Below are 26,938 nucleotides of genomic sequence, written 5' to 3'. Positions count from 1 at the left end.
TTCGTAAAGGGAACATTCAGTTTGTTTAAATTTCTAACAATTCCCTTGCAGAATGTTGTTGGATGGTATCAAATGAGACGTAATGTCCCCTTAGAGCCAACACTGCGAGACATCACTCTTCACCAGCAGCTTCTGAAGATGTTACGGCATACATCAGCAAACACATTTTTCATGGGGCTGTTTTCATGTAATATGACTTGGAATGGGTCAATACATAGTATGTTGCATCAGTTCTACACAGTCACAAGCAAGTAAGTCCTTGTTTGGGCTAATAATCAAATACACCCTCTTAGAGATTTTCATCCACCATGTTTTTCTGTTAGCCAGTGTCCTCAGTTTGAAATTTGACCCCTGTGTTGATTCTTGACGGACCTCTACGCTCACATCCACCACCAGGTTGATGGCAAACATGCAGATTATGATAGCTGAGGACCCTGGCTAACAGAAAAAACATGGTGGATGAAAATCCCTAACGGGGAAGGGGGTCTTTGCAGGCCCACTGTAGATACCATGCATATATATTTTTGTCTGTATGCAACACTGTTGTATTGTGCGGAGAATGGGCTATCCTCATGCTGTCTGGATGGGTGAGCAGGCAGAATGATTCCACTCTATCACCATATTGCAGCCATACGTTATGGTGCTGTATATATTGTGTTACAGTACCGTAAACATTCAGCTAATGGTGTACTTGGGCTCCTTTTCTTAGGGTAACTTTCACATACAAATAGAGAGTTCCCTCCTCTGAAAATCCCAACAAGAATTAAGGGTCTGTGCCTTTATTTGCTGGTGGGATATTCTGAGGAGAGCACTTTTAGTTTGTGCCTTAAATTCCAGTTATGTCAAGGAACCTACATGCATCATTAGGTGAAACTTTACGGTATTTGCATACATATTATTGAGCTATTTTGCCTAGCTGTCAACCTACTATTGGGGGCCTTTACATTAAGATTTAGCCAAATCAGATATAGGGCAGTAAGATTAATGAACAGTCAAGTGACAACGGTAAGGCTATCTTCATGGTGTTACTTGACATGTCAGCAGCATTCGACACGGTGGATCACCACATTTTGTTACAAAGACTCAAATGCAGGTTTGGCATAGAGGGTACTGTAAATCGTTGGTTTGCATCTTACTTATGTGATCGTACCACAAAGGTTACCATCAAAAATGAAGTTTCCAGAGATCACATGTTGAAATATTTTCTTCCTCAGGGTTCTATTATTGGGCCATTGGGTTTTACTTTGTATACTACCCCTGTTGGGGATATCATTCGTGATCATGGTATTATGTTTCATGTGTATGCTGACGACATACAGCTATACCTTGATTTTGATCCAAAGATCCAGGGTGACTGTCAGCGAGCCCTAACTAGCTTGAGCTCTTGTATCTCAAAAATCAATGATTGGATGGTTGCTAATACACTCCAACTCAATCAAGCCAAGACCGAGTTTATCGTTTTTGCCAACTCTTGTCAATCTAGAGCTCAGACTTGGTGATGTCTGCATTTCTCCCTCTGCAACAGCTAAGAACCTCGGCATTTTTCTTGATTCTCCACTCAACATGTCTGATCAAATCAGCTCCCTCTGTAGATCTATCAATTTTCATATTAAGAACCTTTGGAGGATTCATCGCTTCATTACCCGTGAAGCTTGCCACAATGCTGTCAGGGGGTTGGTCCTCTCGCGCCTTGATTACGAAAACTCTCTGTTGCTGGGCACACGTGCAGTAGACCTTAAGCGTTTGCAGCGGCTCCAAAACAAGGCCGCACGGTTAGTTTTTAGTTGTGGCCGAGACCAGCCCTCTGCCGGCTTGTTGCAGGAATTACATTGGCTCCCGTTAATGAGCGAATTCAGTATAAGATCCTGTTGTATATTTACAAATGTCTCCATGGTGAAGCTCCTTCTTATTTGGAAGAGCTTATTTGTTTACAACGAAGTAACGATCCCCTTGGTGCTAGACGCCGACTCCGCTCTCACGCCAACTGCACCCGTCTGTCCACTCTGAGATCTAAAAAAAAAGGCGGGTGATTCTTCCTTTGCTGTCGGTGCTCCTCGCATTTGGAATAACGTGCCTATGGAGATCCGTGAAGCGGAGTCTGTGTCTTGCTTCAAGCGTATATTGAAAACATCTTTATTCCCATGTTGAGTTTTTGTTGCTCACTTTTTCATTCTGTGCTTTGATTTGTATTTTACCTGTAGTATTTATATATGTTTTCTCATTGTAAAGCGCTGTGTTCTTTGTAGAGCGCTTATAAATGCTTGTATAGAATAGAATAGAATAGAATAGAATCATCTATAATAAATTACTGAGTTTAGCGAGTTGGTAAGGCTAAAAACTTGTACGTTTTACATTATTTCGAAAAACGGCTTTTTGCGTTGCGTAGAGGAAGGTTGTCCGCACCCTAATAAAACGTCCAATTTTGTTTTTGTTTACGTTAAGGGTGTCAAATAATGTTAATTAGTTAAAAATACACTAGCAAGCAACCTGCGAGCTAAGCACTGAGTAAACACTGAGTAAACAGTCACAATACACTACAATACAGTCATGCTGTTTAACATGAACACCAGCAAATCCTATGTCTGATCTGATCAATGCTGAGATTGGGTCACTCATACCATTAAACAGGAGAATCTGACTTGATTTATTAACATGCATTGTTTATTCAACTAATTTGTCAACATTATCATGTCAGTGTTCAAACTAGAACCTATTGTCAACAGTTAAATGTTTGTTTATTGAATTAGGTCAAAGTCTCCAAATCACCCAAATTAAGCAGGGTTGCCAAACTGTGATTTAGTAGCCCAAATGGGTGACTTTTGAAGATCCCCCAACTTTTGACAATTTCCTGTCCCATAGAGACAGATGGTTAAGAAAAATGGGTGACTTTTTAGCAATGCAGGTACAAGTCTGGTTTAGGCTCACCGTAACTCACAGGTTAGCGGCATAATCAGTGAATTAGGTCAAAGTCTCCAAATCACCCAAATTAAACAGGGTTGCCAAACTGATTTAGTAGCCCAAATGGGTGACTTTTGAAGATCCCCAACTTTTGACAATTTCCTGTCCCATAGAGACAGATGGTTAAGAAAAATGGGTGACTTTTTAGCAATGCAGGTACAAGTCTGGTAAGCATGGTAAGGCTCCCCGTAACTCACAGGTTAGCAGCATAATCAGTGTCTGTGCAAAATACTTTGCCAATGTTGAAAGTAAGTGTTCTACAAAATTGTACATTTCGTCGGTCGCAACACATAGTGGCGTACGTGAAGGACAAAATATGTCTCCGAGCAAACCGTTTTTGAAGGATATGCTACTAGTAACGGGGTCTATACTTCTCCACTGTTATCTCTCAGTGGCCCGATTCCATTTGAAATTGAAGTTTAAGGTTCAAACTATTAAACTGTGTCTTTAATGGTTAACAAGGAATAACTGTTATAGGATAAGAGTTCGCTCTAAAGCTATACGCCACTATGTGAAACGGAAAATTTGGAAAATCACTCTACGCCACTATGTGTTGCGACCGACGATTTATTTTGATTATTCCGAGACTGCACCTCAAATTGCCCTGCACCAGGTGAAATTACACCTTAACTTTCAAAATGGGGTGTAAATAATTAACTCAAACACTGCAATTGAACCTGCCCATTACACCTGACCAGTACATTAAAAAGAATATAAAATATCAGTACTGCAAAAGGCAGTAACCGATAAACACAGTGACCGCGAAATACGGGTGACCGCTAGTATACTATAATTATTCAGAATGGCTCACAGTGATTAGTCCACATATATCACATGGTGATGAGAGTCCCTGTTAATCACAATAATGTGCCTCAAATGTGTCTAAAATGCAATAACGCATTATACATTCTACACATAGCACACATTTCAACTTGGCAAGAACTCGCCCCGATCTGGCCTAACCCGATGATACCCCCATTCGCCCAACCCGTAAGTTTTGAAAATTTTTCAATCCGATCTGTTGTCTGTCTTGATCGATCGGGGCTATTTCAGATTATCTGGTTGCCCCAGGGCGTTAGTGTATACACATACACAATCTACCTTGATGTAAACAACTTGGAAGTATTTGAGCAAAAAAGTGATGTTCTCTTTAAATTGCACAATTTTTGTGATAATAGAATAAAAATATAGGTTGCTGCAGTATCCTTTACACCCACTGTGTCCTCTGCAAATGCCTCACCATTTTTTACTTTTTTACTGCTTCTAATACATTATTTAAGTGTGAAGGATAGTGCAATACCCCTTTAATTGTGGTCAGTATACTGTAAAACCAGAAATGTTCGCGTGCATTTTAATTTCGTGAATTTCGCGAATGATGTTGAGTCGCGAAAATTTTATGCCACGAATATGTTGCTCAAAGTGACCGCCGTACTATCAATAATAAAAGTTGTTCCAACTTCATGCCTGTTTAAAACACCAGTGCAGTAAGCTTACATGAAGTATTGGCATACCTTTGTAAAAACTAAAGCTAGACGATCAGTTCTGTAATATTGTAATACCTTTGTTTTCTTTGAAAATAAATGTTGAAGTTCATCAGTTTGATAAAAAAGAAATAATACCCCATCTTCTTGCGCATGTTGAGATGCTCCGACCACGACCTGTGACGTGTGTCATCCACATCTGCCATTTTGTACATACCACTGTGTCTGTGTGTAGGGGTCCTAATGTTGAATACATAAGTTTTTATTTTTCATCACAAATTTGCATAGAGTAAGTATTCAGCTTTAGAAGATCAGTACACATAGAGGAACCCGATAAATGAAGCATTTAATCATATAATATTTTGAAATCCATTTTGTCGAGTTTTAGCAAAAATTAATTCCCCATCAGCCACCACCCCCGCAAGATGAATGGAAAATGCCAAAACTTTTCATTCATAATTATGCTAATTAGAAACAACAAAACAGTAGGATAATGATAGTAAACAAATAAAGTAAACATGTAAGGATGTTTAGTAAATAATATTAAAACATTTTAAAGACACAGATTAATTGATAATAATTTTTTTGGACCACTACCGATGGGATGGTTATTTACTTTCAGAAAATGTTAATTTTTATGGCTAAAACCAAGATGGCTGCCAGCCTGCACCTGTTCCGGAGGTGTGGTCTCACGAGGCAAATTTTGCGAATTGGAAAATATTTGAAAAAAATTATTGTTGCTCAGAGGTGATACCACTATGACTGCTGCCCCATGGAATATTACTCTAATAGATCCCAGTGGAATTTCGACATGCAGGGTCAGCAGTTACAACAGAATTTTTCCAAACATGTCTGAAGTAAGCTTAAATTTGTTATAGGCAACATGCACTATAAAATGTACATGCAATGCTTGAACTTGACAATCGCAAATTTTTCATGCCGCGAATATGGCTTATATGGCTAATTCGCGAAATTTTAAACCCGCGAATATTTCCGGTTTTACAGTAGTTTGGAGAGTCATACGTTTGATGTGCTCCTGACTCATGGCTAGCACAGTCATTTTCTGAATTTTTTCAAATGTGATGTTGACAATTTTTAGTAAAGCATGTATGTTATTATATCCCTGATACAGTGGTTATACTGCAATACCAATGTCAGTGAGTAACCTAGGGGAGACAGCACAGACAGAATACCGGCTATCAGCCAGTGCAGCAAAGTCAACAACCAACAGTACTTACTCACAAATTCTCAACAGTTTCAAGTAAGCAATATGGTTACCTGTACAAATCTGTAATGTATACATTAATGTGTGGGTTGTGCAAATTGAACTTGTTTTTTTTTCACTGACAATCAGCATTAAATCAATTACATTTTGAAGCTGACATTGCAACTTTTGATTTTGAAACAAATTTCAAATGAATATTTCTAGGAGACAAAAGGAGAAAAAAAAACAAAACTATTCTATGGGCATGACTGATCCCAGGAGATTTTTTTTAAATTCTGCTCAAATCAGCAGTTTAATTTTGGCTGAAAATGTTTAGAAAACATGTTTGCAAATAAATATTCTGCTAAAATCAGCCATTTTGAGGCCAAAATTGATTAATTTTGGCTGAAAATGTTCAGAAAATATGTTTGCAAAAAATCTCCAGATTTTAGCTTCCAGCAATTAAAAAACAACGTCCAACTAACCGACTCTACTTGAAAGGTCTGTCCGCCTGTAGAACAGGATTTTTGTTTTGTTTTTCTGTCACCTAATTAGGGATGGGTTATTCTGTTTATTTTCCTACACGTTTAACGCATCAGTGATGCGTGCGTTTAACATATTAACACGCATTGATCCAGCCCCGTCTGGCGGCAAGATTTCATGAATATACGATAGGTGCGGTGCACCTCACAAAACTGGAATTTCTAACATAATATGCTAGTACCAATGGCGCCGTACATAAGGTAAAATTTGCGATGTCAACGGCCCACACATGTCAGAAATTATGCATTATTTCAACGTATTAGTAGTATACAAATATATACTGCCATGAGAGGTTCTGGTTAAAACTATGGGCCCGAGGTGGGATCAATAGTACTATTTTCCTGAGGGGCGCATGAACCTCGAATGAAGGCAGTATATATTTGTTTTATATCCTTCATTCATAGATTTTTTGTTCATTGATTGGTTAAAAGATTAGCCTACATGAAAACTCCACCATGCTTCAAGATAGGCCTAGGTAGGGCCTATACACGGTAGTCCGGTTTAGGCGGTTCAAGGACTCACACTCTAATGTGAGTGGTTTCTTAAGCTTACTCATGACATTGTCAGTGTTTATTTGTTCAAGTTGTATCTTCATTCCATTGTGTCTCCATTCATAGATTTATATGTAAAAAGATTTACATGTAAACTCGAAGGCCATCATGCATCGGGATAGGCCTCTGTATGCACGCACGGTACTAGGCCGGCTGCCTTCATGCATGCATGGCCTTAGCTTAGGCGGTCCGAGACTTGTCTCGCACTGTCAGTATTTGTTTTTAAGCTTAACATGTCAGTGTCGCTCTGAATCTGACTGTGTTGGTCTGAATTCAGTAGATATTCCTGCGCTAGAACTGGTAAAAAAAGTTCAAATTAAATAGCTGAAATCGTGAATCTTCTTCAGCAGTAGCAGCCACTCAAGCTTGATAATTTCGCCATGTTGTGTTGTCGTTTTACGGCAGTGACAAAATATTCTCATAGTCAATGTCGACGTTCAATGTTATTTTTATGCTTTATGGACTGCGGCGTGGGTATGCTGCTATCCGCAAATAGTAAATATCCAGAAATACTATTTACGTCTTGGAGGTACTATTTACGGACGTAAATAGTACTTTTCCCACTTTCTCACAGAATAGTGCGTTTATTTTTGATCACGTGACACGCTTTTAACCAATCAATGAACAAGAATATATTAATGAAGGATATAATGTTAAATAATTAATGTTTTGAGCAAGTTTCATGTAAATTAATAAGGTCGTCTTCAGATTTCGTTACTTTCAACTGTTGATTAGCATTGAAGAATGGAAAATTGAAGGTTGAAAATGACTTGTGTGTTACACGTTTACCGCAATTGCTAAACGTTTAACGGATCATGCGTGCGTTTAACGGTACATGCGTTTAACGTTACCATGCCTACACCTAATGGACATTTTTAATGCAAATTATTAAATAACATGTGTTCTTGCAAATGGCCTACACCTAAAGGACATTTGTAATGCAAAATATTTTTTTATTTTCACTAAAATGCTTCTTCTTCCACATATTACATTGCACGGTGACGTCACACACCGACATCGCCTGGTTAATAATTATTTGGTGCAGCAGAGGCACTAAAATGAATACACGGGATCGATACACGTGAATTGCTATGCACGATTTTGATATCAGACGAAAATCTTCGGATACCGGGTTAGAAAATGATGAATATCTCCCGTAAATGATTTCGTCTCAAGAAACCAGATCTGGTCTCATACACTTGAAAATATGTGTTGAACAGATATGATAGTCGTTAGTTTGCGCTTTGAGAAACGGCTGTGAGTCTTGAACTCAAAATCTGACCAAAATCGCTAATTTTATATTGCGTTGGTCTTGTATGGACTACAGCGCGCAAGCTATCTGCACTCACTACTCCAGTGGAGGCAGTATGACAATTGACTGCAATGTCGTATACAAGCTTACTCACACAGCGAGAAATCAATTACCCGGCTATTGTCAGTAGCCTTAGTCAGGTCACTTGGCTAATTATATGCGTCTCATAAGGTCGAATAAAATGACCTTTTGTGGCTGTGGATTCAACCTACCATGGCGATTTCTACCATGGAGATATTGGGGCGATGACACTGTGCGTCACTTGCACACAAGCATCACCTATAGCCAGTGTGTAACGTAATTGGGATCAAAGGTCATTAAGGGGTCACGGCCGGTCAAAAACCAAAAACGTTCAATATTTTTTATTAGCCAGAAAAAACATAGCAGAGTAACGGTATGTTCACACATGACTTGCTATTACATAGTGAATGGTATTTTTTCAACACAGAGAAGAATTATTTTGTAGCAGTGACTTTATTTGTCTACTATGACTTGCTATTACATAGTGAATGGTATTTTTTCAACACAGAGAAGAATTATTTTGTAGCAGTGACTTTATTTGTCTACTATTTCAACATTTGCAACAGACATTGAATACTTTCTGCAAAAAATGCTTGTCCCAAAGCCTGTACTGACACATAAAAAATTTAATTAAAAAAGACCTCATTCTGCATTAGGTTTTCAATTTCTCACAAGCTTTGAGACTTATTTGAAACTGGCATTAATTTGCTTGATTTTCCTACTACATAGAAAACTTAATAAAGAAAACGTTTGCGTAACTGAGCAAACCAGGATGCATTACCCAGTATATATGAGAATGACATACTGAGGTTCACTTGATGATTATTTGTTATCTCAGAAATGTTTTTGGAATACATAATAAAACTACCAGTAGTGATTTTAGACATGGAATATGAATACATTATTATGGAAGTAATTGCAATGAAGCATTTTTATGTGTTTTTACTTTTGTACATTATAATGACAAGCTATCACATATTCCTGTTTTAAACAAACAAACCCTGACAATTTTGTGCTGAGGTTGCACTGTATGATCATTATTTGTCATTTATCTCCTCTTCCTTCTCAGGAATAAATTAGTTCATCCAGGAGGTACTGTTGAAGGTGCCCAGAAGGTACATCTACTTAATGATGCAATACAAGAGAGATTAAAGGTAAATTGTTACCAATTGTATATTATGATCAGCTCAGGTTGCGGGTTCCATGGCAGTGGTTTAGTATGCTCTCATGGAAAATGGAAAATTGAGTTAACTTGATATTCCCCTGGTCAAGGAACTTACTGCTAATTCTCGTTGTAACCCGCACTCGGGGAGCTGATCCTGTTTGCTTAGGTCAAATTGTGGAATGTCTAGGGCGTGCGCTCTTGAAGCTGCAACGTCCCGAGTTGTTAAATGGTTTATGGAATGATGTGGGGCTGTAGTGGTCAGCGACAATCTGTAAAGTGTGCCTGTGTGTAGCGCACTATAAATCACTGCACTTCATTTATTGTGTGTACGCCATTCTATATCAATCTACAATGTATTGAGTCCCCAGGGATGAGTCCCATCTATTACAAGCTGATCATAGTATACCAAGCTAATGAGTCAGGTGGGGAGAAAACTGGTATTCGTTATAACACACCATTATCATAAAGTTGTTGCACATTTGTTGTAACCGGTGGAATCATACAGTTACCCAACATGGGTTGCCAGTCATAAGAATCTCCCACACTTCATGTTATTTTCCTGGGTATGTTTTTGATTGATCACTCGATATAAACAATCATGGCAATGGCAAAAAGGTTTTCATGAAGGGTGCATGGCTGCTGATCGCCACTGGTATTTGTCTACTTTGCAAGCCTATGCTTCACATGTATGTGGAGTCTTATACATGGTGTAGGCAGCATGCAGTGGGGATGCTACTAATCGTAAATGAAAGCACAGGAATGGGTTACGGGCTGTGTGAAAGAAATTTGTGTAGCAAAAATAAAAATTATGGACAAATCTGGCAAAAACGTTATGCGTGCAAATATGGCAATTTTTCAAACTATGTGCGTGGGAAGCTGAGACAAACGTTTTTTGTTTTGCCTCACAGAAATATGCCTCCATAGATCCATTATTCACTAAATTTTCCAAAGCATGTAATTCATTCATAATCCAATTGATGAGCAGTGTGACAAAACATTTAAAGAAATTCCTGGCATTTTAATTCCGTTGATACATAGAATCTGACTGGTAGCGTTGGTGAGAGTGAGGAGCAAGTGCAACGACTGACGGATGAGGTCAATGACTTAGAAAGAAGGGCACAAAGACAAAGAAGGAACAACATGCAGCAGCAGCAACGGCAGCAGCAAGTGCAAATACTAGTAAGTGTATTCATTGCTGTGATTTTTACCCTATCGTCTTGTGTGGTACTGGCTTGCTATTGACCGTATAGGTGGTAATTTTCGTGAGGGTTTTATTTTTGTATATTTCAGAAATGGGGTTCCAACCACAAAATTAGCACCGCACAAAATGAGCAATCAAGATAATAACAAATTTCTAACTGTCTTACTCTTTCCAAATTGCGAAAATAACTGTAAGCAAAATTACCACTTATACACTTTTCCAATTTTTCTATCATTCAGTATAAAATGAAATAATAAAGATTTATAAACAATGGGTATCATACATTTGGCTAATTTATTGAACTTCACAAAGTGCCAACTCAATGGAGTTTTGCAATATGAAACAAAAAATTGCATCGACTAGTTAAATGTTTTGGGAAAAAATCATACTAGACCGGTAAGTTTTTTCTTCTGCTTTTCAATATGCACATCCTGTATCACTTTAAACTTAATCTGTGCACATCACCTTAATGCATTTCTTGCAGCTTTACCTAAACGGTGTATCAACATTGATTGTCTACCCAACAGATGCAAGTGATTATGGCCAACAATGTCACATCAAAATTCAACATAAACTATAGACATTCAGGTCATTTCAAGAAAATCCAAAGTTACATTTGTAAGAAACAGGCTTTTCAATTAATATTGCAACTAATGGGTAACTATCATTTTGATGCACCCTGTAGAAATATTGACAGCACTTAGTATAGATGAGTTGACTTCTGACGTCAATGCCTGGCAGTATGCGCATGCATCATCACAATTTCCATTGTTTTTGCCTGGCAGTATGCGCGCATCATATTTTGTTCAGGGCTTGTGTTTTTAAAACTCCCGCCACATCACAATAAGGCTATTGAACATTATAGTGGTTGCATATGGGGTTCACTCAAGCATAACGATATACCAGTCTCTTGCCTTTGTTGATAAACATTGAGGTCAACTCATCTATACATAGAGTAAAAAGGGTAATTATATAGATCCTTCACAAGCCAGAATGTCTCCATCTATTATAAACAAGGACTATTAATGTAATGCACTTACACAGGTCTGTATACATGCTCTTTTATTTTTACAATGTTATATATTTTAAACAAAAATCACATCTTGATGTAGCATATTTGCAGCAATAGAATCTCAACAAATCAACACATTCACTAATGTAAATTGATGTAAACATGATTCCATTAAGTTTGACCCATAATTGCTTTTGTTAGTCTTTCGATTTGGCATCAGTAACTGTTCAGACTTGACTAACATTGCATTACTGTACAGTGTGGGCCAAAAACAACTTGACCCAATTTCAGAGGGAGGTTGCTCTAATTGCAGAAGGGCTATTCATGATATTGTTACATATTCTAAATGTATATATTTCTAAAAGTATGTGATGAAGAAATCAAAGCAAAAGGAGCTAAATTAACAAAATGGTGCTAGTTTTACGTCCGAGGGTCAAAAATCACTTTGTCCACACGTAATTCAATGGGATTTGTCCGATTGCTAAGAGTAAGGCATACATATAGGCATACATATAATTAGTAAACACGTTTGTCTTGTCTTTGAAAAGTGATGATTGTTTTACATGCATGAAAGAAATTATACAATCAATTTTTACTTGTCATGTACTCGAACTTCATTCTTGTCATTGACCAACAATTAGCATAATAATTATACAATTACAAAGGTTTCATCTGGCGCAATTTTTAAATTTCAAATAGGTCTTCGTGCATTTGGTGACTGCGTGGCTTATTTTTAAATAGGTTTGCAAGGTGTCAAAATAAGGCAATTCACAACACAAGAGAGGACTTTTATGGTAGAGGTATACTTAAGAACAGAATGCTTTTTGGAAGTGCAGCGTCAATTTCGGATTATTTTCCCGTACGTAAGAGTCCCGCCGAAACCTACCATAACTGTACTAACGAACAACTTTCACAACCCTCGGAAGTGTGATGAATAGATGCAAAGCACGGAGCGGACGTCCAAGAACTGGCCGTTCAGCTGCAAGTATTGCAGCGGTGCAAAATGAACTTGCAGCTAACCCCACTACCCCAGAGTCAGTTGTCGACGCAACTATTTGCCTAACATACCACGAACGCAATAAGTGCAATAACTGTCTTGTAGATAACATTTGACAAAAAATGACAAAAATGAGGTCTAAGGTTACAATTGCTTTGTGCATATTTGAAGAGAATTGTTTTTATATCTTTACAGCAAGAAAGCTGCATATCATGACGAAATATCTTAGCTTGACATTTGAATTGTTAATGTTTGATTTATTTGATTGTGTTATATAAAACTGCTGAACAAATTTGTGCGTATACTGAGTGGTTCTAATTCTCTATCGAACTCGCTATTGCAAATGATGTGACGCGACAGCTAGTAGGTCTTCGCGTGGATAAAGTTAATTTTGACCCTTTCATGTAAAACTAGCGCAACGTTTTTAATTTAATACATTTTTGGATAGTTTTATCACCAAATACTCTTAAGAAAATGTTCTTTACGAACATGTGAAAACAATTTGAAGCAGACTTTTCCATTTTAAGATATGAACCTTTTAAATTGGGTAAAGTTGTTTTTGGCCCACACTGTATTATACTATTCATTGAATAGAGATGCTTGAGTAGCAAGAATTGGGCCTGTTGTTTTGGTGTCCTTCACCATATTGGCAACTGTTGCATTGGTGAAATAGTAAACTGAAATCTCAAAATGAGGAGTCTGATCCCAGCTTATAAGTGTGATTAACTTTGCTATTAGTGTGTGGTTTATGGTATAGCACCGGGTCTCATTGTTCCCATTGTATTCGTTCTACTATCAGTGCTCATGGTCAGTGAGGTCTGAAACCATATCTATAAGTTATTTTAATTATTATAATTGCATATTTCACTTGTTTGAAGTGTGCTCGTCACCAATAAAATTAAAACAAGGAATCTTCAATTGAATTAAAACAATGAATCGTCACCCTATTACTTTGTAAACGCAGCCTAGATGGCTCTAGATTCTTAGTCTTGCGCCAAGACTGCATGATCTGTTACGAACTACGAATGTTAGGACTGACAGAAATCGGCTGTGAATGAGACTAGCCAGCTGTTCCTAAAATGAACATTTATCGATCAGTCAATACAAAGGAACAATATATCACTAGCCCTCTCATGATATAGCTAGGATAATCTCTCCTGTCACTCGTGTCGATATTTACTTATGCGTTTACATTATATACAGTCACTTGTCGGCTCCTATGTGTCTCTTTTTACATACAAAACATCTCCAAGTCACGTCTTGAGCTGTCTTGCAAGTTGTGACAAACAGCAAACCAACAATTATACTGAATTTTATAGCATATCATCCCTTCAACAATAGGAGTTTTGGTCGAATAATTATCTGTTCGACCGTCATTACAAAAGAGTTTACTACTATTGGTTAGTCTTCTTCACAGCCGATTTCTGTCAGTCCTAACATTCGACTAAGAATTTAGAGCTATCTATGTTGCGTTTACAAAGTAATAGGGTGAAGATTAGTAGTTTTAATTTAATTGATGACGAGCACACTTCAAACAAATGAAAATGCAATGTTAATAATTAACATGATTTGTAGATATATGATTTCAAACATCAATGACCATTAACATCATGAGTGCCACAGGCTAGCACATGTTCAATGGGAGCCGGCGCTATACCATAGGCTTTCATGCCAAATTTCAAGATTGCTGATAATTTACTAAGTGCTTTATGTGCAAAACGTTGAAACACTCATATGCCAGTTTTGTGATTAAGAGAAAATGCAAGCAGCACAGTATCAGGCAGATGGGGCACAATGCAATAGAACAAATTGCCCATAGATTTATGCATCAGGCTAAAAGGAGTCTCCTGTGCTAATTGGTTGATCACTTTGATGCAAATTGGAGAAATGTGCACGCGCCATAACACTTGATCAAGGAAGAGTACTTTATACTTGTTGCCATTTACAAACCCTTAAGAAAGTGAATATTTTTATACTCGAGTTGTTTTGGACTTAAAATAATAGATTGATTACCTACTTATTAATACTTACAGTTGTAGAATTTTATTTTGCTCACTACTTGTTGCCTGTACCAATCCTTTTCCGATTTCTTCATATCTATTACGAGGGGGTTTCCAAAAGTTTTTGACATCACCCAGAAGTGAAAGAGCACTATCGATGAAATTTTGACAGTGTAATCACTGGTCCTTATGTACATTATGGTCCAAAAATGGTCTCATAAGTATGTTTACTTTCTTTACAGGTGGTGCTAGATGGGCAGTAGGCGCATAACCTGCAAGATGGTGAAAATTGAGGCATGCAGCGTGATTAAGTTCCTGCATTTAAAGGGTTAGGCCTACAATGCTCAGAAAATCTATGATGAAATGAAAGCTATCTACGGTAATGATTGCCCATCATATGGCACTGTTGCTTTTTGAAAAAGGAATTTCCAAACTGGCCACATGTCCCTCACAGATGAGCCAAGAAGTGGGCGTCCATCACTTACGGATGATGTGGCCACAGTGAAGAAACTCAAGAAAGTGGAGGATCTTATCATGAAAAGGTTATGCGCCTACTGCCCATCTAGCGCCGCCTGTAAAGAAAGTAATCATACTTATAAGACCATTTTTGGACCATATTGTACATAAGGACCAGTGATTACACTGACAAAATTTCATCGATATAGCTCTTTCACTTCTGGGTGATGTCAAAAACTTTTGGATACCCCCTTGTATGTGGCTATGAAACATTTCATTTATTGAAAAGGAAATTGCACTCAATATAATTTTTTCTTTCCATTTTCAACTTACTGATTTTAATGTAGCCAAGCTTTTACTGACATACCATTATATTTTGCCCCCTTCCATCAGCCCATTCATATACCAACCTGTTTATTATTTTGTGTTTACTAGATGGGCAGCTCTGTAATTTGACACCTTGCTCCTCGTAATCATCATGGGTTGTTGCTATGGTAACAGGTAGATGTGCTGCATCAAGCATGTTTGTCAATATGATTTTAATTCACTCTTTTATAAAGACATTTATTTTATTTTTCACCAACATATGTATTTTGATCACTATTTTGAGGGATCAAGTTATTGTTAGTTTGTGATGTTTTTCAACATAAGTACATGGGCATTAGTAACTTGTACCTAGGTACAATTGAGGATGTTAGATCTAAAAGGGGTTAAGTTACATTGAATGTATTTCAAGATAAATGGCAAAGAAGGTTGTTATGTCCATGTAGTTTCAATGCAGGGTGGTGGGTATGTCCAATGGACAATGTCCATATAGTTTCAATGCTCTACCATATTAGTTCATGATGAAACTTGCCATCCTTCAAGAGCAGAGTGCATAAAGCATGATCTTATTTCACATACATGCTTTACTGTACCACTTCACTCTTGTTGTTCCTAAGCTGCTGTGAACCACTGATTGGCCCAAGTGGTGCCTATATAAGTTCTTGACCTGTGTCACACCTCATGGGTTAATGTTCACTCTGGCATTTCATTTAAAAAGAAAAAAGGCGTAGATAACCCCTTATAGCAGATACTAGCACTAGTTCCATTTTCATGATTTTGTGACTTAACCCTCTTTTAGATCAAGGGTCCTCAATTTTCAACATGCATGTGAATGATTCTTTCTGTGTCACAATTCATTTGAAGATGCGACTCCAGATTCAAGAGAAATACAGCACTAATTTTGGGGATTCAAAAATAACATGTTTTGCAAAATAAAATAGCTCAATCCTAATCCTTTAGTTGGAACAAACTAGCAATAAAAATCCAATTTTGATATTATTTTGGCCAATTTTTGGAAACACATGCCAAAAATGTGCAATTGGGCATGTTTTCTTACAGTCACAAAATTCACAGACTTGGCATTTAAAATCTGAGTACAGGCTAAGGGTTTATTCATAATTTTAATATTTTATGTTATTTTTGGTAATTGGTTACAAAAGATTATAAAACATATTTTTCAAAAATCGGAATACACAACCTGAAATTAGACTTTGTACAAGTCTTTGAGTTAGATTGTCACAGCATACAAAAAACACCATGTTATTGGCCCTTATTTCTGAAAATTGGTAAAATAATTAAATTTTACTTTTCTTGTCAGTGCTAAAGGATTAAGATATAGCCAAGTTTCAATCACCCAAAGATGCTGATTTTAATTCAAAAATTGGTGCTGTAATTTTCTGGAATCAGGGTTAGTTCTATAAAAATTAGAAAATACACTTTTAAAGGAACACACACAGACCTGTCTTGCCTGATCCACACTTTTGTTTTTTGACATGTTTATTGTGGTTACTACAATGAATACTTAGTAATACAGAAATGTTTTTGATGCATGTTTTAAAAAGGCATGAGGGTTGATTGATGAGTTGATTATGAACATTTTCATCATTGATGATAAGTGTATCAAAGGTAAACAATTGATGCACAAAGAGATTGCTGTAAACTATTGTTGTCATAATTTGATGACCCTGTTTTGCAGGTACTGATTTATATTGATTAGTATACACTGGCTAGTTGTGTTCAGCTTTGCAATGTTGATCTTGGATGGTGTCATAGCATGTGGAGTGACTTATTTCCATTCAGATATTCTTGATATGTTCATATAATTATATTGATTGGATGGATATAACCATACATGTCAATTTACCTTGAAGAAATACACTACCCATGATGTTGGCTAACCCTAATTCTCCTGAAAATCACAGCATTTAACAACTTGGGTTCCTGCCTGGATCCACATCTAACTAAACCACCCCTAGGACCAATGGTACTGTCAATTATGGTACTAATTCAACTTAAGCCAGGGATTCAACAATTCAAATCAGGGATTCAATTTTGAAAATGATCACCTCCATTGCTAAGTCCTGTCCCAAATTAATATTATTGAAGCCTATTACTAGCACAGAGTGACTGCAAGTCCAAGCATCCCACATAATGAGATTGCACAATGATTAGGCAGCATGAACACTCATGGCTTGCTATCCCTGAGCTTGTGCTCTGCACCCGACCAGTCCATGGTTTAAACTGGACCAATATCTTTTCTTTGCATCGTCTTCCTTCCTTCTTTTACTTCCCCTAACCAGAAAGAGTTAGGATTAAGCAATATAAACTTTTGGGAAAAATTACTGCTGCAAATTTGAAGAATTGAGAGTTTAGTTGGATGAAGCCATATTTTAGTATAACTTAATAACCTGCATGAATTGAATTCCATGCCCATTTGAATACCAACATAGGCTCAAAGGCATTAAGACATTTTTCAAGAATGTTGTTAATATGTGAATGGTCACCTTCAATAATGTTGATCTCTCCTCTTTATATTACAGGAAAGCAGCAACTGTCATCATCTCACCCAGTAGTTGCAGTCATCCAATCATCTAATCTAGGGTCAACACAACATACAGGTTCAGTGCCTCCCAAACAGGCTCAGAAAGTCACCTCTCCATGTGCTACTGGGGACTCTGTGGATAGCGACAACTCTTTGAAAATAGACACAGAGAGCAAAACTGATATAGAAGAAGATATGGACACAACACCTGTGGTTGGAAAAACAGATGTAAAGCAAGCTGATCCATTTGCTGGACTGTTTGCAGATATGAAAGATTCAATCAAAAAGGCACCATCTTTTAAATCCCCACAAAGAACAGGCGGTAGCAGTGTGGGTGAAGGACCAAGGGGAGATAGGGCACAAACATTTCCACAGATTTACGATTTGGAAGGCAAAACTAGTTTACAGCAGAGGCTTCAGACTAGGAGTAGCTCGGTAGGAAATGATCAGATTAAGAATTTGAACTCCAAAAATGTGAATTCTAATAGTGATAGAGACCAACAGAATTCATCTCAAAATGAGATGAGTGATGATGAGGATGATGATGCAACTCAACTAACGGGAGATTATGAATACACACAGTCAGGCTCGCCAACATTTTGAAAGTAGCGTGAGCTTCATATAAGGCAAAAAAATGAGTATGTCTCAAAGCTGCCATGTGCATTTGTTATGCGATGCAAATTAGTCTCTTGAGAAATAAGCCAATAGATTTTTTTTTTCTCAATTTTTTTCTACAAAATATCTGTAATAATATGTTTTTATATAAGCATATGTTGGTTGTGTGATTAACACTATAATTTAGTGAAAACATTTCATTATGTGTGTAAGAATGTAAGTTTTGAAAGTTCCAAGCATCTGAAGCTTATTATTTTGATAAAGTTTGAGTCAGAGAAAAAATAATATACATTCCGTATTGGTTTTTTAAATCTACGCAAGCTTTGAGACAACTTTTTTTTGCCTTTAGAAACAGATTCACTTTATTGCAGGAAATTTGTGCAAGGTTTTTATTTTTGCACTTGTCACAGTTTCAGCACACAAATTTCAAATCTGTGCACACATATTTGGACCAAAGGTGTAGCAGCTTGAAACCATCAATAAAATAAAAACTGTTCGGAACTGTGAAATTGTAAAAATAAATATGCATAAATATTCTGCTATACAGTATTTGTGAAATTATAGAAATTACCTGGTCAGGAGAAATAGCATTCTTATTTTGTCAGATCCAATTTGCATCGCTTTTCAAGAGGAGGGATGTAATGGCAGCACAGTCACCAGTAAGATGGGCAAGCTCAACTTACTTTTTTGAAAAAGTGAATGATTAAGCTATTATTGAATTGGTTCACTTCTTAAACAACTCTTCTACATGTAAATCATTTCAAAAGATGCTTCCTCTGAGTGAAGACAACAGGCTTAGGATATCCACAGTATCATGGGGTCCATTTCACTAAACTTTACAAAGCTTTGTAAGTCTCGAAATCATTCCTAAGTTAAGATGAGTCGAAAGTTCCATTTCACTAAGCTTACTTACGAACGTTACCCTTCATAAGTAATAGGAGAACGTTACCCTTCATAAGTAATAGGAATTTACTACAGGGACCATTCATAAAGTTACATTTAGTATTGGATATTCGTAAATTTACGAATGATTACGTGAGTTACGAAGGGTTAAAAGTTTAGTGAAATGAACCCCAGGTGTTGTGCCACCTAGAGAAACAAAAGGCTAAATGAGATTCGGAAAGCAGTCAAAAATATCTTTTTGTTAAAATCAGTTTCAAAAATAACAATTTTAAATCGGCATTCAAAAACATGAAATGGCTTCTCCTCCAAGTCAATCAGTTGTTGTGGGGCAAGATAACTTAAAGGCCCATTCAGTGATGTGCTCATCCTGAGCCTGGATTGTAAAAATCATCAAAATTCAGGTTTTGGCACCTTTGTTAGTGTCATAGATGTGTTAACATCATAACCTGCTAGTGGTTAAGGCAAAAGCCATGCATCAAAGACAAAATTAGACATTTTACATGAATCTGTAATTTTCTACTTTAATAAGTAGAGAAATTAACTACATGTATTTGAAGGGGCTTCAACTCGTGTCAATTTACTGTTATTTTCCTCATTTTTTGCCAAATTTTTCATAGCAAATATATCTAATGACAATTTTAATGACTTATCTGTCGCTAGGCAATTTCTAAACGTTGGGATCACTGAATAGGCTTTTATTACAAGTTGCTAGAGAGGAATATTTTCTATGTGGCCTGCAGCTCAACTGTTAATTGGATTTGATTTAAAATAATCTATATTCCTTGACATTTAAGTTTTATGACATGTACATGATACATTTGTATTTATCTAACATTTATTTCACTTGCTGCATTTTTTATTTTACTATTAGCCAAATGAGGCCCTATCTACTTACACTATTAGCCAAAATAATGTAGCGTATGTGGTATTCCATTGGTTTTTTTGTTACGACAATTACTTGGAACTGTTATTTGGACATGGCCGATTGGTGTACTGCTAGGTTATATTAGTTAGCCATGATATTTTTTAAGTAACTTTAATACAATGATGTAAGCTGCTATGTGCCTCTTAAACTTGCATCAAGAACACTGCATTCCAATTTTTTTAATGTGAATTTATGCAGTATGTTCTGTCTGATCAAAATAACATATTTCTGGTGTGGATTTAGATTTGTATGTGCGCTTGCTACTAGCTATCCATCACAATCCCTGCACGCTTCGTTTGTGGGTATGTGTGCTCATCAGCAAACATTGAAAACACCCAATTTGCATTTAATCAAAAAGTTTTTTGTATGAAAACACTTCCTATTGGGGATTTCATGAATACTTAAAAGTTAAATACCTTTTCAACTAAAATGTAAACAATGTTTGAAATCAAATCACATTAAACCTGTTTTATGATTTGGTTATGTCTTGAAAATAGTGTTAATTGAAAAACATTATTATGTACCCCAAAAGTACACAGAGTAAATAAATTCATGAATAAAAAAAAGGAAAGTGTGAATAGAATTAAATGTTGTTCAACAATGTTTATTACAAACATTGTTGAACAACATTTAATTCTGTTCATAATTTTATTCATTATCATGTGATATTAACGCAGGAACCATCACTTTTATCGTCAATAAATTCACTGGTGGCAATTCAAAATCTTGCGTTTATTTTATTCAAATATATCAGTCTTTAAATTACATGTATATTATAATTTATGTGTTGTTTTCTACAACTTCGCTTGCAGAATTTTTTTTGACCATATTAAAATAGTAATTTACAAAATATAAATTGCAGTAAATGCATGTATAAAGAGATCAGAACAGCTAAATATTATGCTTACTTACCAAGCAGCATTGTGTATATTTGCCTAGAACTGGCTAGTTACTTGCGGCAAGGAGGGCCGAAAAGCAGCCTTCGAGCGGAGGCAAGAACTGGTGGATTTGGTAACGTCAGATAGGGCCTGTCACGGTCCCCTCCACATTGAACAAGTGATAATATATGTGACCATCCATCTCAAACCGCTCGTAAAGTCGGCAAATTGTATTTCTAGTTACAGTGCAAAATGAGCATAAAGGTTGTATTCATATTTACCTAATGTTTGCCCTACATGTGTCTCATTTTAGTGTCAGTAAAACGCCAATCTTTAATCCTATTGTTGAAGAGGATAATAAGCTTATACTTATGTAGAGAGTTAGTAAATAGCTCTAATCTTTGTTTGCTTTGGCCAAATCCTGTTCAAGTGGTGGGTTAACTAACAATCAACGATGAGAGGACATTCCAGAACCTCATTGACTTGGGGATGATTTGAAGTGACCGCCAATTATGACAATTTGAAATATAATACAAGCGATGTGGAAAAAGAGAAATAATGTAGCCCAAAATAATGTACCATTTTACTGAAGGAGCAAAGTTTAACAAGCCATAACTCCGCTTCTGGATATTGTTTGAAGTCAAATGATATATTATTGTAAAGCTTATATATTTTCTAAACACTGAAGAAAACAAAATTGACCAGGGGCCTACTTTACGAGCGTTTCGACGTGGACGGTCACATATGCCTACTGATTACACTTGCAAAATGTCACAAAATATGTCCCCATGCCATAATTTGGTGATTAAACACAAGATAAATATGTTGTGCCTGAAACAACTAATATATTTAATGACAATCAAGTCCCAGTTTTAAATTGAGGATTTTCAGATAATTTCTATATAGCTGTACGTGTGTATCCATTATCCTGTGATAGATTGCCAGTAATTAGCAATCTCCTACTATGAATGTATTTAAAGACAGTGGCACTGTTATTTGCTACCCTTCATATAGTGGTTAATCAGATTATTTTTGTCTTGTAGTTTGACTAAAATAGCAGAATACTTAATGCTACAGCAATACATGTAGCTTGTAAACTATCCAAAGACACCAGTAAATTGTCACTGTTTGTTTTGGTCTTGGTGCCTGAAGTGTTACCTATTCTTAAGGCACTGTTATCATGCCTTGTATTTCCTTGGTGCACTTGACAAACTGCCTTAAATTTGCTGTTGTTTGGTAAAGAAATGCTCTGAATACAGTACTGTAGCCCTAGTCATTTAAGTTGGACATCGGATATCAACTTATGTGTGGTAGAGGGGTTGTCAATCAAATGATACTAGGTTACAGGTGGGCAATTCAGCACCAATATATATCACCAGTTGATCACCATTCATTAAGATTTGAATGTCGGAAACACAAGCATCTATGTAACTGTACTGCTGCTCATGAATTGAAAACTAGAATGCATACATACATACATACATACAACAAGGCTTTTGTAGCCCTCCAATTCATGAAGATCACAGCGGGTGTGATGATACATAAATAAAATAATACACTAGAGAGCAAAGAATGAACAAAGACAAGTCAATATGGGAACAGGTATGTTTTCAAAATCTTCTTAAATATATGAGGAGATGTTGTAGAACGAAGGGCTGCTGGAAGTTGGTTCCATAACTTTAGAGCAGCGAAGTAAAAAGATCTGTCAACTGTGGATTGAAGTTTCCTGGAGTGAATGGTATGTGTGACTAACCGGGTAGTATCTGCAGACGAGCGCAGTCCAGTGCGGGAAGGTGTGTAATTAAGTAAGTTAGAAGCCAGATATGGAGGAGCAATGTTATTCATACACTTAAAAACAAGGAGTAATATCTTAAAAACAATACGTTCATGATCGGAAGCCAATGAAACTGTTCCATGTATGGTGTGGCATGGTCTTGCTTGCCAGCGCGATGAATAAGTTTGACAGCCCAATTGTGCAATCGTTGAAGTTTGGCAATATCTGTAGTCTAAGCGAGAAAGTGCCAGAGATCTAACAATGTGATGACATGAGTCTGTGTCCAGAAACCGGTGAATACGAGATATGTTGTGGAGCTGAAAATTGATAGATTTATAAAGTCCGGAGATATGCGGTGACATAAGCATGTGCGTGTCATATAAGATGCCCAAATTCCGTACAGTAACATGAGCATGTTCATTGTCATCCACAGCTTGATTTCGGAGATACAAGTAGATAGCCGTGAAAGAGCAGTTTGAATGGAAGATGTGTCAGCAGGATTGAAACTGATATAGAGATTACTTTAGTCTACTCTGATCAGAAGCCATGGCTATTTAATGTCATGCATAAAACAAGAGCACCTTGCCATTTTTGATAATGAAGACATTTGACAAAGGTGTTAAATATTAGAAAAAAAAACCAAAACCAATAAGAGAAAAGGCACATCAATATCTCATGTTTGTAGTGATGCTTGTTTACAGAGTCCCATTTAAAGCAGATCCCAGACAGTAAATGATTTCGATAGGGAACTAAAGGAATCAAGATATTGCTGGATACAAAACCATCCATTCATTTTCTCAACTTCTTGTGTCCAAATACTTCCAATGAAAGTGCACCCAAACCCACACATGCCCATAACTTAGTATTACTTCTAAGCCTACCAAGAATCACATACAATGTGTAAAATCATCTGTGAACTATGCAAGGGGATATTTATTGTTGAATCTATTCTGCTACATGTATAACCAATTGTGCCACTCTATCATTACAACAAATATATACTTAGCAGACAGGTGCCTGTGACACATTGTACTAGTTTTATTTCCTACTGGAAAAATGTGTTGTAAAGCTGCTCAAACAAAACACTTGAAAAAGTCACCATGATTTAATAACCTAAAGTTATTGCGCAACATGATACATAATCCATTACTTTGTACAGGTTCCCTTTGTTTTCATTTGAGAATAGACTGGCTAAACATGGGTTGATAGTCAAGAAATAAATATCTGGCAAGAACTGGTTCATTGAGGTATATTTCATCACTATCAACCCATGTTGCACTGTATAGATAGCAAATCAGTATAGAAAATTGAAATTGGACAAATGCATTATGGGAAGTATAAGATATCTTTTCTGTAGGTATATAGGATATTTCTGGAATGCTCTGAGCATGTTTTTTTTAAAATAGATTGAGTAGGGTGAAGTAAAAAAAGAAAAGAAAAAAGGGCAAAGTACACTGATCAATAAATTATGTCCTTTTTTGAAAGCAAATCAAATACGGTTTTCATTATACATCAATTTGTATTTTCTTTGTACCTTACTCTTTTTATCAATGATGTAGTTTTTTGAGGTTAAATGACTGAAAAGACCCAATATGCCAATATTGTGCTAAAAATCTTATTATTTTGCCTCGAAACTTGGTAAGTGTTTCTAATAATAAAATTATGTTCTAATGTATTATATTACCTAGCAGCCCTCTAATTTGCATAATTAATGAGCTAATTGGCATAAATATTGTAAAATTTACATATTATTGAGCTTTTTCAGTCATTTTAGCTATTAGCTTTATTATTGATAAAAACCATAAAAATAAATTGATGTGTTTTGAAAACCATATGTCCGATTTGCTTCAACCATATGTCCGAGTTGCTCCAACCATATGTCCGAGTTGCTTCATTATTATGTTTTGATGAATCCAAGTGTGTGAAAATATTGGATCTAAAACATAATAATGATAAAATGGATGCTTTACGCCCAATATTTATTGGTCTCGCTATGAGTTTTAAAATATTGGACTCGACTACGTCTCGTCCAATATTTGAAAACTCGTAGCTCGACCAATAAATATGGGCTCAATTGATCCAATTTTATATCAAACATTGATAAGTGTGCTTTGCTCTACTCTGTTTAAAACATGCATAAATAAAGCACTTCCAAAATGCCTCAAATACCAGGGATACCTCACACTTAGTTAGATGTGAGTATCTTCATGTTGTGAATGTAAACAGTATAAATGTTTATTCTGAAATGTGAAAGTATGTCACCATTTTGTGTTTCAGTTTACCAACAGTAAGGTTTGGTGAACAAGGACCTTTGTCTTGAAAAGGGTTCGGATCGAGCAATGCTTGTATATAAGAGCTTAGCTGGGCAAAAGCACCAACTAATCTGGAATGTATGACTATGATACCTGTGAAACAGATACAAATACTAATTGCTATAAAGATGTATTGGATATATATGTAAACCTTGAAATAAACAAAACTTTATTTGAAAGAGCAACAAAAAATGTCCATAGTGTCATTCTTCTTCAAACACTTGCGTTGCAAGGACTGCTGTGACTCTTCTGGCAGTCTCTATGCATTGCATGCACATTTTAAAACTGGAGTTAGACATAGTAACATTTTCTAATGTCTTCTGTCCAGCTATAATACGTTTATGGGACCTTTGAACGTCCAACCGATCGATTTGAACGTACCATTGGTCTGGAGAGGAGGCATTTCTGGAGACCATAAATCAATATGACCTTCATTCAGCGAGGATCAGCCAAACCCAAAGTTTCTTGTTAAGGGCAACTAGCATCATATGTAGGCCTGAATCATAATACAAGCTTGCATCAAGTGTACTGTATGAGTAGGAGGATTTGATTTTTGATTTTGATTAATATTATAGGCCTACCTGTTTATTTCATTGACATCAGTGAATAATAAATAAGTGTTATTACTTTGGGGATTTTTTGAATTTGTTACTGTTTAATTATGTCGGGAGTAACTGAATATTCTGTGTGCATGGCCTAAACCAAAGGTCTGCAGTGCAAATCTGTCTTTTTATTTAGTGTTTAGGGAATGTTTACCCAACTGTTGCTATCAAAAGACTATTGATTTTTGTATTTAATGGTATTGTACCATAATATGCATACTACGGATGCACTTGCGGGAATTCTACACTGACGTAGAGAACATCATTCACAAACTTTCACACTTTTCGGACCTAAAGATTATACACTTGAATGATGTTGTATCTATACTTGCCTCTACCGGCATCTACTGCTGTTGCCCGATGCTAGCCTTTCGAAAATGCTTCTTGCGTGGAATCCAACTAGCATGGCAGATTTCTGCAAAAATGAACACTTTTTGAGAAAGCGCCAACATTTATTTTCCATGCCAATGTTTTTCGGTCTGTCATAACAACTTATCAAAATGGACAAAAATTACATATCTGTGTTCTAAAGACACAAATCTAGAAAATGTTTTCTCAAATTTTTGAATTTTTTCTTCGTTTTGAAAATATACCTTAAATTATCTCAAATTTTGGTCAAAATTGAAAAAAAAAGTCAAATTTTGATCTTTTTTGACCCATATTTTTAAAACGAAGAAAAAAATCAAAAATATAAGAAAACCCTTTTGAGAATCGAGATGTGTGTCTTTAGAACACAAATATGCAATTTTCAACCATTTTGATATTTTGGGTAAGTTGTTATGGTGGATCTGCCATGCTATAGCCAAAATAACAATTTCTCGATCATGAGAGGATGTACCTTCTGCGTCAGCGTACTTTTCATAGAATAACACGATCGCGCGACCTGCATGACCGAATCTTGACCTTACCTAGCAACGACCGTGGGATTGGTCAATTCTCAAAAGCTGTGTTTGCGCCGTAAGCGCCGGTATTTGCGTAGTACGCGCGGCGCAAATAACTGTGCGTACCCAAGTTGGCTCTCATGATCGAGAATTTAATATTTTGGCTATAGTTGGATTTCTTGTGTCATTTCCTTTCTGAAAATGTATACTTTTATGTACTTATCATCATTACTTTTAAAGATACAATGCAAAATAATGTTTAAAATTTCTGACTTGTGATC

The 26,938-nt window shown here is 36.4% G+C and overlaps 1 protein-coding gene across 2 annotated transcripts in view; it reads left to right on the top strand.

Annotated features, from left to right (window-relative positions):
• The window catches only part of LOC140146184 (BRISC complex subunit abraxas 2-like), a 29,528-nt gene extending 8,160 nt beyond the window's left edge, over positions 1-21,368 (top strand). Inside the window, exons 5-10 of one of the 2 annotated variants that reach the window (XM_072167968.1) lie at positions 52-251; positions 5,572-5,700; positions 9,140-9,224; positions 10,274-10,414; positions 15,337-15,402; positions 17,766-21,368. In XM_072167968.1, the coding sequence (XP_072024069.1) occupies positions 52-251; positions 5,572-5,700; positions 9,140-9,224; positions 10,274-10,414; positions 15,337-15,357 (576 nt within the window). In that variant the 3' untranslated portion in view covers positions 15,358-15,402; positions 17,766-21,368. The remainder of the gene's footprint in view (positions 1-51; positions 252-5,571; positions 5,701-9,139; positions 9,225-10,273; positions 10,415-15,336; positions 15,403-17,765) is intronic. The other variant, XM_072167961.1, reaches the window with a different exon arrangement.
• The last annotated feature ends 5,570 nt before the right edge of the window (positions 21,369-26,938 follow it).

Source organism: Amphiura filiformis, chromosome 1 (genome assembly GCF_039555335.1).
Source record: "Amphiura filiformis chromosome 1, Afil_fr2py, whole genome shotgun sequence".
Lineage (NCBI taxonomy): Eukaryota > Metazoa > Echinodermata > Ophiuroidea > Amphilepidida > Amphiuridae > Amphiura > Amphiura filiformis.
This window is presented reverse-complemented; position numbering and strand designations above follow the sequence as displayed.